Source organism: Leuresthes tenuis, unplaced genomic scaffold, assembly GCF_036924035.1.
Source record: "Leuresthes tenuis unplaced genomic scaffold, fLeuTen1.0.hap1 SCAF_18, whole genome shotgun sequence".
Lineage (NCBI taxonomy): Eukaryota > Metazoa > Chordata > Actinopteri > Atheriniformes > Atherinopsidae > Leuresthes > Leuresthes tenuis.
Genome location: NW_027325372.1, coordinates 15,778,334 through 15,791,111, shown reverse-complemented (window position 1 = coordinate 15,791,111; position 12,778 = coordinate 15,778,334). Strand labels below are relative to the sequence as shown.

At 44.7% G+C, this 12,778-nt stretch overlaps 1 protein-coding gene across 2 annotated transcripts in view; it reads left to right on the top strand.

The window, feature by feature from the left end:
• The first annotated feature begins 715 nt into the window (after positions 1-715).
• cdk6 (cyclin dependent kinase 6) overlaps positions 716-12,778 on the top strand; it is a 33,224-nt gene continuing 21,161 nt past the window's right edge. Inside the window, exons 1-4 of one of the 2 annotated variants that reach the window (XM_072370137.1) lie at positions 716-1,232; positions 2,042-2,409; positions 6,215-6,350; positions 12,016-12,183. In XM_072370137.1, the coding sequence (XP_072226238.1) occupies positions 2,186-2,409; positions 6,215-6,350; positions 12,016-12,183 (528 nt within the window). In that variant the 5' untranslated portion in view covers positions 716-1,232; positions 2,042-2,185. Of the gene's footprint in view, positions 1,233-1,863; positions 2,410-6,214; positions 6,351-12,015; positions 12,184-12,778 lie in introns of both variants that reach the window. The other variant, XM_072370138.1, reaches the window with a different exon arrangement.

Sequence of the window (12,778 nt, the reverse complement as noted above, 5' to 3'; positions counted from 1 at the left end):
GAATAAATAGGTTTAAAATGTGCACCTTAAATAAATTCCTACAAAGATGTGTGAAGTAATAAATACAATAATAATACAATAATAAATAATTTTTTTTTTAGCTTTTAGAAATCATTGAAATGTTTTAATTAAAGACAAAAAAACTTAAATTTAGCAGATGTTAGGTTTGATGTTATGGAATTAGAAAAAAAAATTTAGATCTGTGACACATTTAGCTTATTCTTTCATTTAATTTGGACTTTTCTTTTAGCAACATATTTTGATATCAATACGTTTGCCAGTTGAGGCTGTGGCAGGGCATGGAGCTAAACCCTCCGACCACCCGAGCAGAGGGGTCCCCCTGCCACAGATCAAGCCACCGGGCCTTGAACCTGACCCCAGGACCATCTCGGGCGAGATTGTCACATTGCATTCCCGCTGGCATATTCTTGCTTCAGGAGTTCCTCGACGCTTTAAGGGGGGTGGGTGATGAGGGGGGGGGTATAGATAGTGTGGCCGGTCCATCCAATGAAACCTCCTCTCTCCCCTCCCCGTTCCCTGCCGTGTACCCGGTTTTGACACGGCAGACAAAACCCGCGGAGGGCACTATGAATGGCAAAGCACCGAGGAGGCCGAGGGAGAGCAAAAAGGAGGCGGCGTGTCTTTGTAGTCGGGGAGGAATGCGGAAATGTCCCCGCTCCGTGTCAAACCTCTCTGAAGGGGGTCAGGGCACATTCAGCCGGCGTGGGAAAGCCAGGCGGAGACAGAGCTCACACGGCCGAGCGCGGCTGCAGTTGCATGGGCCTATCCGCGGATACATGCGAGGAAAAAAAAAAGAAGAAAGAAAGGAGAAAATCCAAAGAGGAGCGTGGTTTTGGAGGGCTATATCACGCGTTTGCCTTTGTCCTATGACCCCCCCCCCCCCCCCCCCCCCCAACCCACTAAGCAATCCTACACACCCCTTTCCCTCCACACACCTCCCCTCCCTTCCACACAAGTTGCAATGAAAGTGTGTGCGCAAGTTGTCGTACAGCCCTCCGCCCCCCCTCGCTTGAGAGTCTCTGCCTGGGCTGGTGCAGTTTGAGGGATGGGGGGTTAGAGTCTGCACCGTCAACTACCTGTGTGGCCCCCGCATGGAGGACAGTGGACAGGGATGCGTTTGATGGAGGAGTTTTATCCGAGACTCGAATGCCTCCTCAGCATTTTATCTGGCATGCCGACGTTACGACATTTCACAGGCAACACAGAACAAGGTAAAAGTGGGGCTATTTGTGCAGAATTTGACACCCGAAAATGTCTGTTTGAGGCTAGAAAATGTCGCTTTACGAGCCAATAACATTTCAAACAGTGGCACGGACAGCTCTCAGATTTGCTAGAATTTAGGCCATTTTAATGAGTGCACGCACAAATAAATTGGAAAAAATTCAGAGGCGCCCTCCGAGCTAATGAAAACACCTTTAAAACTCAACTTGCACACTGTTTTACACATTTAGAGCGATTTCGGGTTCGGGGGGCGAGTTTTAACGTGTTTTAAATGGTCTGTTGCTGTAGGAAGTTCAGACAATGCAGCACGTGCTCACAGTTTGGGTCTCCTCAAAGAGAAACTCCTCCACGCAAGAAAAGTTCACCTCGTTACTTCGTTAACACAAAAAACAACCCCGTGTGTGAAGTCCGTGCTGCTTTTTGCGTGTTTTTCCAACTGATTTTAATTTCCTTTACGACAGCAGGAAAGCTCACGTGAACATTACTTCAGCGGCACTTAGCGAGGGGGTTAATTCCTCAGTCCGCGAGACAGTTAACTTAATGCAAAGCTGGCTTAAAGTGGGCTAAATGTGGCTAATTTGAACATGTATATATATTTTTTTATTTTTGCTTTGGTGGTAGGAGGACATGGGTTGTAATGCGTAATAGGAGGAGGAGTGGAAGCTGGGACGCAGCGGTCCTCTTTCTGATAGTCGGAATAAAACATGATGACAGTCCTGTTAATGCCTACCTGGAGCACTCTTTGACCAAATGTGACAAAGATGGTCTCTTCCTCCATCTGTGTCTCCCTGTCATCTAGGCATCGCATGTGCCCACTTTTTTCTGTGAATATGTCTTTGTGAGAAACTCTGGCTCGTCACCCTCTCCGGGATTCCCCGCAATATTTTCAACAAGAGACGAGGAGAGAGAGAGAGAGGAAAAAAAAACAAAAAATTCTGCAAAAATGGACAAAGAAAGTATTGGTACCCAATATGAGCCTGTGGCCGAGATTGGAGAAGGAGCCTACGGGAAAGTGTACAAGGCCAGGGACTTGAAGAACGGGGGACGCTTTGTAGCCCTAAAAAGAGTTCGTGTCCAGACGGAGGAAGAGGGAATGCCTCTCTCTACCATCCGGGAGGTGGCGGTACTGAGGCAGCTTGAGGCCTTTGAGCACCCCAATGTTGTCAGGTGAGTGAAGGGGCAGAGGTGGGTAGCCAGCCTGTTGTGTGTTTGTGCTTGAGAGGCGGCGGAGTGTGTGTGCGTGTGTGTGTGTGTGCGCGCATGTGAGAGAAACTTCACATGTGACACCAAACATTACTTCCTTTTTGATGGCCTCACTTGCAGCTCATATGACCTTTTGTGACAGGGCTGCAGTCAAACTCGTCTGTCCTGCTCTGTAATGGTTCTCTGCTTAAAAAGAAAGAAAAAAGTGGAGTTGTGGGTTGCACAGAGGCACCTCGTGCACGAGAGTGGGCCCACACCTGTCAGAGCATGTCCGACTCTGATTGAATTGTCTACACCGTGGGCTTCATTTGGTTTGAAACCCTACCTCTGCTCGTCATTATTGGTCGGTTCCAAGCTTGTGAATCGGCTCGTGTATATCTCTCACATGGGCTTTGCTGGTGGATGAGGCAGGATGTAGGCTGCAGCACTCCTAGACCACTGCCTCGATGAGTCGAGCCGCGTTTATGTGACCAATTTCCAAGATTTTTGTCAAGAGCACTTTGACACACGCAGACACGTTCAACTCAGACCTGTGATGTTACAAAGTTTGGGCGTGATCTTTTCTGCAAGGTCCCTCTTGGCGCACAGTAGTTTGAATTAGGTCACTATTGGCTCTTGTAATCTGTGCCTGTGTTTAAACTATCCTTCAGGTTTGTTTGAAGGTGTTATTTTCTTGGTAAAAATGTTGAATTACTTACAAGTCCTGTAAACGGTGTAAAAGTCTAGAATCTTAAGAAAATGCAAATGTTTTAGGATTTCAAAACCACTGGATACAAGATGCCACCAGCTTCAGAAACGTATCTGTTCTCAGTCTGCCGTGCGGGTTTCAGCTACCCATGTGACACCTGTGTAAGGTTGCAGTTGGACCTGGATTGGCCTCTAAATTTGTGTTGAATCCTGCCAGCTGGCAAACGCCTCGAAGACCGACTACTTTCAAGCGCATGTAATTGACAATTTCCTTCAGGTGTGACCCTCTGCACGTGAAGCCTTCTGCACAGGTTTTATCCAACTGTTGCGCTGACCGGGACTCCTTAGGTTAAGAGATGCAACAAACTCTTGAGTTCTGTCTTTAGATATTGGAAGTGAAACTTGCTCAGTGTCATCATGTGTCCTTAAACAAAAAAAAAAAAGGCGAGTAAATGAAGGATGATCATTTCCTTTTCTTTTTAAGTCAATGGCGAGCATTAAAACAGAATATTGACCTGAAACTGCAAATATTACCATTAAAAAATCTGCAGCAACTGAGTATTTGCTCTTGACAAAATGTCTAATTTAATGTATTCATCCCAGAATACAATTTTCTAAATCATCTGACTCTATATGCTCAAATATTCAGAGCAGCAATGATTGTTTAAAGTCATTTGAGCTTCACACTGTGCAGTTTACTTTGTCAATGCCTTCGTCTATTTCAGAATCACGCCACTGTTTTGATACACTAGATGTACAGTCACTCTATTCTTAGGCTATAAGTACTTCAGTCTTTTTAGGGTGAAAACGCAAAGCAATGTCTTGTCAAAGTGCTTTGAATAAGCTATGCAAACTCTTCCCACTCTATCCCTTTAAGTTTGATTGGATATGACGTAAATAAAAAAGAAGAAAAACGAGCTACATATAGTCAGTTTATGTCTAAGCTCTTCTCCAGCCTGCTCTGCACACGGATGCTGTTTTCTTTTACTTTTGTAGTGGATTGTTCATTCTCAGGGCAGCAGTCGGATACTGCGTCATAGGGTTGGCACAGGCCAAGGCCTGACCTTGTGCGTGTTTTATTATGGATTATTGAGTGCTTTGGGACCAAAGGGGAAGTTCTGAATGGATATTTCAGAGGCATGGCTGGTGCCCTTGTGCCTCTAACAATAAATCTCTGATGTATTGGCGAATAATGAACAATAATTTTGGTCTTCTCTTAATGGGACAACAGTTGGGTTTTATCCCGACTGGAAGATGAGACGTCGGCAAGCATTTACATTGTCTTAGGTCAGCTGCATTTAGTTATTTATTTATTTATTGATAAAAGCATTATTGTAATTGCTACTGCCGATCTAATGTAGCCTTTAATCTGGTGGATCATTTCAAGAGAGGAAACCATTAGAGAGGCTCTTCTGTTCTTGCCAGCGAGCATAACCAAGCAGCTCAGGCCAGGAAAGGGTATTGTGGGCCTTCTGTGCAACTCCAGTCAACCCCTGGATGTTTGTAATGAGGTCCATTATTCATTCCATATGTTCAGTGTCTGCTGAGAGCCCCCATTGTAGTCCAACAATCAAGCTGTGAGGGGCGTTTAACCTCAGCGCTTCAGGAAGAGGACGCTTTCTATTCAGTGACATCATGCCCGGCACCGAGACCTCGAACGAATCACATCTCGCTTCTGGCCTCGGCATATCCCAAGTCCAGATTTTGTCATTTCATTCCATGCTTTGATTTTAAAACGGTTCGAGTGGATTTGCTTGCCTGTTGGGATTTGTTTCATGTATAGTTGGTGAAATTTGGCAAGCAAAGTCAAAAAGAGGCTCATGGACGTTCTCATTAATGCAAACATTTCAAGTGTCCCCTCTGAGGTGTCTTCTGTCTTCTTACTTCCTCAGTTTAAGTCTTGAAATCCTTTTGCTCGGTTTCTTCCATAATTAATTTGTCCACTCATTACATTGCTTTGCGTTTACACCTTAAAAAAAAAACTAACTGCATTTAAACTTTGTGTTTAGGACAATACTATTGACTCAGGGAGGCCAAATTATTCACATTTATTGGTTAATTTCCGTGCACTTATTAGAAAACATTGGAAAATAATGCTGTGCTTAGTCCTGTTCAACCCTCGTAAACCCAAACCCAACGTGTGCCAGATGACAATCCATCATTGGGCTTTTCCTGCGTTGTCTTGACGAAAGACGCTTCCTCTGCAGCTGCGACAAGAAGGCCGCACTCGACTTTCTTTAAGAGTATCAGGAGTTGTCATAGTGCAGGGTGAGGAATGCTGCTTATAGTGCCCTGTTCTTTGAGGAGGACGTACTGGATAGCATTTATTTATTTTTTTTTTATTTTTTCCAGCTTGCCTTGGCAGGTCTGCCGACATAATCTGGATTCTTGGCTATAGTTGGTTGCCTGGTTAAACACGACCTCTCACTCTGGTGTTCAAAGCTCGATTGGTCTTAAATTTTCAAAAGCTTTGCACCGATGTACATTCATGTATTTCTTTCTTCTTTCTTTCTTTTTTTTTTTAGTGTTATCAAGCTTCAAGATGAGAAGCAGAAGGCCCAGGTTCAGATTGTTTGACCTTTTGATTGTTTTAATGCTGAATAAAGATTTATGAGTCGACGTCCTACAAGCGACGAGGCTTTTCTTGATATATCTCCGAGAAACCACATTAAACCCTCTGCTGTTGAGGTTTTATTGGCTTGTTTTTGTTTTGTTTTTTATTTTTTTAACTTTCTCCTTTATTTTATCTTTCCCTAATTAAATTCGAACCCTCTCAAACAGAAATTCAAAAGGAAGCTCGCCTCTTTCCTTTAATTCCGTGGTCATGCAGTCGTGTTGACGTGTTGCAACGGGAGACGAGTACATTGCCTGTGCCTGTTGTGATGAATATTTACCTGTGATACCAGTGTTTATGTACAGGGTGAACAATTGAATGTATATGATAAAGCACTGAACTGATCTGAGTTACAGTGAAACTATAGTATAGTATTGGAAAATGCCTCATCTGCCAGCAGTGTGCTGGACGTGGTGGAGCCCCTCAAATAAATCCTATTGACCTTCTTCACTTGTTCCCTTGTTGTAGGTTGTTTGATGTGTGTACGGTCCCTCGGACAGACCGAGAAACCAAGCTCACTCTGGTCTTTGAGCATGTGGATCAGGACCTGACCACCTACCTTGAGAAGGCTCCCGACCCCGGAGTACCACCTGAAACCATCAAGGTAAACACTGCTGTTATCTAAAAGCCAGTAACAAATACGTAAACGGTATTCCGAGACACATTTTAACAACTCGAAGGAACTTGATTTGAAGTGCTACTCTCAGTTTCTATTTGAAGTATAAAGGAAGCTGTTGGCCAATCCCGTGTGGCTTCAGCTTCGATTGAATGCAGTAATGTCTCCATGGTTCCGAGTGAGTTTCCTTGGCCAGAAACGCAGGAAACATGGAGCAGTCCCTCCGACATCAGAGGTAACAGTGTATTTGGAAGGGCGGCACTTGTGGCAGATGGCTCCAAATTAGAGGCTCCCTGCCTTCTCTATTTTCACTCTGCCCTCCAACTTAACAGTGTTACAGATGAGGGCTGAGAGCCAGTTTAAAAAAAGAAAAGTCTTCCCTTTGTGTTGGAAAAACCAAACCTGCTCAGTGTTTAAGGTTTTTACTATTGACAGTTCTAACTCACCACCATCATCAGTCTCTCTTTAAATAAATCCACTAAGTGTCCATTTACACATTGCCCAAAGGTCGGAAGTGGATGTGTCGCCAGCTCCTTTTCTCTGTAACCATCTCCTTATACCTTAACCTTTCCCAGAAAAATCCTTTTTTTAAAAAACATTTCTTTATTGAGTTTCACCCTGAGGTCTGTAGATGTGCCTTGAACAATACTGGAAAGGAGTGCATCTATGTTTGAATAGAGAAGTCTCAGAGTCTGAAGTGTCAAATTTAAAATGGAGAAGTTTCAAACGGGTAATTTTCCCCTTGGGGCCGGGTTCATGTGTAACAGTTTTGTGTCAAGCTGCAGTGGTGGTGGGATGCTACATAGGCAGAGTGGATTCAGGTAGATCACACCTGAGGCTCTCTCAGGTGATGACGCCTGTGTGTTGTACTGTAGATTCTGTGGACGTGTCAGTGTGGCGATGACTGCCGATCATATTGGGTTTAAAATGATTTATGCTCAAACACACACACAGACGGAGTCTTCCGTCCGTCCTCTGCGTTAATTTCATGTATTTTGGTACACTTTCGGAGACCTTGTGGATACGTACCCAGATAACTATGTCCATTTTAAAAAAAAGAATCACAGTGGCAGAATCACTGCTTCCAACTCTCAATTAAGGTTTAAATTACTCCAGTTATTTTGCAAGCCAAAGGGTTGAAGTTAATTGATGAATTAATCAAAGATAGTGCTCTTTAGATGCAACCCCGGCTGATGGCGTAAAGACTTGGATGTGATCTAAGGTCTGCTCCAGGAACAGGTTTGACCAACTCTGACTAAAAGCTCAAATCCTGAGTTGATTTACTTTAAAGGGGAACTCCAGTATTTTTAAACCTAGACCTTATTTCTGGCATGAAATACGTTTATCTGCTCACCGAGAACAGTTCGACGAAAGTCAGCGTCCTTCGGAAGCTATTTAGTAAACTCGCGATCAGCGTATATCCATGTAATGGAGTGAACAGGGCAGGGACGATGCGGCCTCTAAATATGGCCTTATCTGTCTTTATTTCACCAATATTTTAAGAAGAATGAATGAACAAACGTGTACTATAGCTCTGTTAGCTCATAGGTGCTGTTATGTGGCTACTTGCGGCTATAGGAGAGCTAACGGAGGGATTTCTACACAGGCACTTTACTGGGACCACTTCATCAAATACGAGTTCAAGCGAGTTCATGGCAAAAGTGACTGAGTAAAATGTCCGTGTTGTCGATCAGACTATCAGAAAATGTTAAGCTTAGCCTCCACCATCAAAGTTCCTCCCTGATTATCCAAACTGAGAGCACTCGGCTGACTACTACAGGTAAGATGCTGACTACTCATAAGTACCTCACGCAAAGCCATATAGAAACAAAACTAAGCAAAACAAAAAAAAAAAGCACAAAAGCATACCCCACTTAATCATTCTCGTCCATATTTTATATTTTTTTGTCTTCTCTGGCTTTTCATTGTGGTTGGAGGAGATGGCTAGCAAAGCCCCTACCACTGTGAAGAAGAGGGTTGGTCACAAAGAGCTTGAACTTGTTAAAAGCTTTTTAGAAGCCTCATGGACTCCACAAATACAGCGAATGATAATGGCAAAAATAATAAGACCGTATGAAAGCTTAAATGTGTTTTCATAATTAATTAATGGTTCTTATTTATAAAAATGTTTAAAAAAAAAAGAATCATCTGGTTGAGGTGAAGTAACAGGAATATAAGTAGCAGCAGCTGCTAAGCGGATTATTCACATTTGAGGACAAGGTTGAAGATTTTTCAGGCGAAAGTGGACGATATGACATGGACTTTTCCCACAGTTGCTGTTCACACTTCTTTCACACGAGGGTGAGCGGGCTAACATCGGTCTGCAGCGACCAGGAGACAGGGCGTGATGTAGAAATTGCCAATTTCTTTACAGCACACTGAAAATGAAGTGCGAGTAGGTATCCAGACTTACTTTTTAAAGAAAAAAAAAAGTGTTTTGCCATATTGGCACGATAGAGACAATAAACCGCCGTTGTTAATCTTTGGTAATTCACACAGACCAAATAGGCTGCTCAGCCCCCTACAAGTGTCAAGTCAGCAGAATCATCTGAATGATGACAGCATCATTAGTTTGACCAACAAGCTCCCTCATAGTCTGTTTTATCTCTATTGTTGGCTTAGAGGTGCATCGGCAGTAAATCGACTTGAACCCACCATTTCACTTTTGTACTTTCACACATGATACTGATACACAGCAAAGTTGCATCAGTCCTGATCAAATTCACGAATGGGGTCTGATTTTTTTTTTTTTTTCACAACACAATCGTCACAAAAGGAGAAGTAAGTAGATGTTAAACCTAACCCCAACAATTCCAACTTGGGAGGAGTTTTCTTTTTTTGACGTTTTTTCAGATGGTCTTCAACAGTCGGAGTGTTGGTTCTTTATTTGAAGCATGCTCACCCATTAAGGCATCCCTCCTCCCTATGCTTTCTCCTGACATCTGTACAGCTAAAGCCTTGAGGGGACAAAAGCATTATAAGCATCCCCTGTTATTTCTAGGACAGTGGACTCTGCACGATGCCCTGAAAATGACCTCACTGCCCCCCCTCAGGTTTACCATATGACACCAGATTGTAGATCCCAGTTGCACCAGTGCCCATCTGATTAATTCTTATCTGAGAGTCTGCCTTGAATGTGTGAACATGCTCCCCTTCAACCCAGAATAAACATTTACTTTTCAGCCAAAGGCCCTAAGCTAAAAGAACAGCCATACTTTTCTTCAAAACCATCCATCCCCAGCACCAGACACCCCACCATGGCCCAGTCTGTCCACTTCAGCTCCCCACCCTCCACCACCCACTCAGACTCGAGACCCACCACATGGTCATTGATGAAAGAGGCCCTCCTTCAGAAATCAAATGAGCTGGAAGGACATCAAGGAGCTGGATTGCCCCAGCCTCGGAGCTCCTCAGCCGGTACAGCGCTTGGGTCTCACCCACCCTCCTCCGCCACCATCATCCAAGCTTCCACAACTCTGTTCTCTGGGCCCGAGAAGGGGGAGGTTAATGAAGCATGGGGAGGGAATTACACTAACGTTAACCGGCAGATGTCCTATATTGTGCCTAGTTACAATAAACAATATGGCTGCCTCTGGTACATTTGCATCAGAAAAGGAGGTGAACTCAGAAAGCCATGTTTTGACTGCTTCTTGCAGTGGGCTGACTACTTTTTTTCCCCCTGGTCCTCTGTTTTTTTCAGGGTCAGATCTGTTGCCTTTTTTTGTCTGATTTCTTTTGTTTCCTTCTGGCCAAGTTGTTAGTGGGAGTTTTTGTTGAAGTCTCTCCAACTGAAGAAAGGTGTGTGTTGTTCTTTGCCACTAAAATGAACTTAGTTCAGTGTGAGTATGGTAAATCTCTTCAGCGGACGTTTTCTTTATAACTGAGCCAGTATTAATCTTGCTACTCTGATGTATGATCTTGATGTTTCTGTAAACGCCACACTTTGCTGTTTTATAGAACAGAACTGTAATGTTATTCATGACTCCGTTCTCCATGTAACTGATGCTCGAGAGAAGGCCAAGGAGGCTAAGATTGTCAGTGTCTATAAGTCACACTTGTGAGATAATTAGTGTTTACTAGGAAATGCTGGTGAAAGGAAGCATGGTGAAATGACTATTTAAAGCAGAGAGGAACTGATGGGTGGGGGCATGCCATTGTGTCAGCCCCCCATGACACACACAAACACCCATACACACAAAATGACCAACTGCTTGCCTCCATCCTATAGCCCTGTCTGCCTGCTGCCCTCCTCTGTAGGTCATGGCTGGATGGAGATGTAGAAAGGAAGGTCTGTTTATGCATCCTGTCCTTGGTCAGGGGGCACCCACACACATGCGCATGCTTGCACACATGCTGATGCACCCTTACACTCGCTGAGGTGCGCACACACAGATGGATACACACGTTTTCGCCAATCCAAGGGGACATTCAGTTAGTGTGTCGACGCACACACACACAAACCACTCCTCATCTCCCCAGTATTGTGTGGCTTGGCCTGTCTCCTCTTCAGTGGCCGCAGCCAGCCCCGCGCCGTTTGCTAATGTTTTCTGCTTGAGTGCGCAGACCCCTTTGACTCACACACCAGCTGGTCGGCCACTGAATAGAGCTGTGGGCTCAGGTCCATGTCACTTGTGGGGTCTTGGTGGAGGGTTTTGGGGTGGTTTTAAGGGGTATGTTGAAGGGGAGAGATGTGTCTTGTGAAAGACCAGGATGCAACGCACCCAAAATCACGGCATTTGATTTTGCAAGTGCTTCTCCCTCACCTTCCTCTCTCCACTTTGTCGATGACACAGCGGCTCGAGAAACACAAAAGATAAATGCATAAACGGTGCTATGCAGAATTTATCAGATCAACCTGAGTCACAGCTGTGGCAAAAGCTGCTTGGATACGGTTACATGCAATCGCTTGTTTGTTTACAGGTGTGGGACCTGTTTGGGAGTATTTCAGTTTGAAAAGGACAAGTCGAAGCTGGTTTTGGCATGGTTCAGTCCTGCCCACGACAGTTTACTTTTGGTAGTGTCTCATGGATGCAGGGCCTGCTCTGTAACCATTCCTGAGGTCAGCTTTTGAGCTTAAAAAGAAAGCAAGCGCCAATTAACTAAAGCAGGACAGCTGCTGAGTAACAGGGATCTGTGCTTGTACAAAGCAGGGGCCTCTTTCAGCCTCTATCATTTGTGTGTGTGTGTGTGTGTGTGTGTGTGTGTGTGTGTGTGTGTCGGTTATCAAACATCTGCCACAGTCAACAAGAAAAGACACAGGCCTTCTCTTGTTAACTCCCTCCGTACCGCAGCGTCTCAGCTTTTATACTGAACTTTTCCCTGCGGGGTCTTGTCACTCAGGCCTTTTGTTTCCTGGTTTGACTGAGAGGGGGGGTGGAAGGCGGTGAAAGGTTTTGATATGTCTTGGATGATCAAATTGAATGAGTCAGAGCTGTAAATTAGAAGTGTAATCAAACCACAAACATCTGGTCAATGCTGTCTGCTCTGGTTTACATTCACCAGTGTCATGTTATAAATAGACACGAAACATAGACCGTGTTCTAAAAATCAGGTTTACGGTTTTCACTTTGCGCTTGTGAAGTTCATAAAAATCTGTCTCTGAAGCCGTCTCTTTGCTCCTTCAGTTTTTGGTTTTTTTTTTGTCGTCTCACAGGATATGATGTATCAGCTGCTCCAGGGGCTGGACTTCCTGCACTCGCACCGCGTGATTCACCGTGACCTGAAGCCCCAAAACATCCTGGTCACCAGCGGAGGACAGATCAAGTTGGCCGACTTTGGTCTCGCCCGCATCTACAGCTTCCAGATGGCGCTCACGTCTGTGGTGAGTTACGTTTTTCATACATCGGAACACAGCTGGACTCAAAACAAATACTCCCCAACTCTGTGCTCACAACTGTGTGCCTTAAAGGGTTGAGGCTTTGATAGGGGACTATGACGTTATGGGAAGTTCGGGCCCTGCTGCCAGCCAAGCCCCACTGCACCTGTCTACTTAACCTCTTCTGCGTCCTTAAATCTCTCTGATTCAAACACATTTTATTGACTTCTGCAGTAGGGCAATAGCGACTTACTGATTTTACACAGTAAAACAGTCCAGCTGGTCAAGATGGCATACTGAAGAGTAGGGTCTTTGTGAAATCTGTGTGGATAACTCACTCACGTGGACATTGTCGACCCTTTTTTGATAGTCGCACGCACACACTGCCTTGAGCTTCCCTCCCATCTCTGGAGACTCGGATGAAAAGCGTCTAATGTGCTGTAGCGGGCACTTACAGGGCATCAGCGGGTAGCTTTGGAGAAGTGCGCCAAATGATAGGATTTCTCTGTGTAAAGTGAGAGCCAAGTCCCCCCCCACCCTACCCCTCTGTGGCCTGTCTCAGGAATCCCTCAGTGGCTGTCACAGAGAGGGATGGAACAGA